Here is a 1862-nt window from a genome sequence, read left to right as displayed (position 1 = left end):
ATTCCTGCTTGTACCTGTGTCATGCGGTGCACTCAGCTGTACGTGTGCAACTGTTTGTGCTGTAAACTGAATGAGATCAAGAATGGATACAGGTTAAAAATAACTCGGGGAGAAAAAAAAATTATATTTAACCCAGATCACTTTCCTGATCCAATTTCCCATGTGACCATATTAAACAGCTGGACCAGTACAACTGATATGGGGACATCGGAGTGAGAACCGAGAGAGAGTATGAGGTTGCTTTAGACAACCCTTTCACCAAAAGAAACAGACAGCAAACCACAGTCTCAAAAAAAAAAAAAGAAAAAAAGACTTGCTAGAACTTCACAGCTAACTGTATGCAAACGGTTGGTTTCAAAGTCAGTGACTTGACCACACGGATGTGGAACTTCACACAAACTGTAAGACATCTTCCTAATCCAGCCCTCTTCCCCTTTTCCCTCCAAATTGTTGCTTTGAATATGAGTATGCAAGAAATACATGAATAGGTGGGAGACTAGAAATACAGCTGGCAGAAAACACATATAAGCCCAAATGGATACTACTTTACCAAACTGAACGCAATTATTGTAATAGAAACCACTGGAAAACTTTAAAAAGAGACATTGTTATCTCTCCCCACATACGGTATGTAAACACAATTAATATAAAATGTAAAGATTACATTGCTAATAATGTGCAAGATCTGGTTAGCTATGAGTTAGTTATGCAAATACACTGAGAACACAATTAAGTAATAACAAAAAAATATGTAATTGAAAATAGATCAAGAACCCAAATATCCACTGTTTAAATATTCCTTTTAACATAAAAGTTAATGTACGGAGAACTAAGCCAAAATAAATGCCCAAATAAAATACATCTGTTTTAACAACAGAGCCTTAAGCTGACCATTTCAAATATTCTCTTGAAAAAAACACAATTATATTTAAGGAAGTAACGTGTTTCCTAGAGTTATTTTGCAAGTACATATACAATGGCCTCAAGTTGCGCCAGGGGAGGTTTAGATTGGATATTAGGAAAAATTTCTTCACTGAGAGGGTGGTCAGGCATTGGAACAGGCTGCCCAGGGAGGTGGTGGAGTCGCCATCTCTGGAGGTGTTCAAGAAACGTGTGGATGAGGCGCTTCAGGACATGGTTTAGGGGACATGGTGGCGCTGGATTAATGGTTGGACTTGATGATCTTGAAGGTCCTTTCCAACCTAGTGATTCTGTGATTCTGTCTGTTCTTCAGTCTTTAAACATCTGCTATTTAAACTCCAGGAAGCATGACCAATAACTCATGTAACTGAAGTCTTTTCACAACAGCTAACTGTAAATTATGCAAAGATCAACTTTATATATTAATTAAATATAAATTATGCAGCTTACCATAACCCGCTATCCATTTCATAGATCCAAAGCTCATCATTAGGCAGATACACTTCATTTTCTTCAATTGACTAAAACCAAAAAAAATTTGCAAGTGTTAAATCAATTATGCATTATACACCATACGTTTTAAGATGAAATACCAAATCACGTTACTTAGCAACACAGAATAATCTTAAGGAGATAATCTACCCAAGCATAAGTCATACCCCAGCATTATTGCCCTGATCATTACAATTTTAAACAGGCAGCTCAATAACGCTAACACTTTACATTTTATACTAGAAGATAAAAAAAGATGGTTTTCATTTTTTGAAGCTAGTAAAAATACTGTGCTAGGCATTTCCTGGTGTCTTTGGGCTTTGTTGATTGGTAATAGCATCTTTAATCACTCATTTTAAGGTGTGAAGATTATAAAAAAGTTTGGTGTATCAAAGGAAGGGAGAGAAGTGTTTCAATACTCAGAAAGCATTATGAATATAATTCAATAG

At 36.0% G+C, this 1862-nt stretch overlaps 1 protein-coding gene across 1 annotated transcript in view; it reads right to left on the bottom strand.

Moving 5' to 3' along the window:
• The window catches only part of KLHDC1 (kelch domain containing 1), a gene marked incomplete at its 5' end in the record, with an annotated part of 24955 nt that extends 23513 nt beyond the window's left edge, over window positions 1–1442 (bottom strand). The window contains one exon of the mRNA XM_010288846.1: window positions 1372–1442. Within this exon, the coding sequence (XP_010287148.1) occupies window positions 1372–1442 (71 nt within the window). The remainder of the gene's footprint in view (window positions 1–1371) is intronic.
• Between the last annotated feature and the right edge of the window lie 420 nt (window positions 1443–1862).

This window comes from Phaethon lepturus, unplaced genomic scaffold (assembly GCF_000687285.1).
Source record: "Phaethon lepturus isolate BGI_N335 unplaced genomic scaffold, ASM68728v1 scaffold50476, whole genome shotgun sequence".
Lineage (NCBI taxonomy): Eukaryota > Metazoa > Chordata > Aves > Phaethontiformes > Phaethontidae > Phaethon > Phaethon lepturus.
This window is presented reverse-complemented; position numbering and strand designations above follow the sequence as displayed.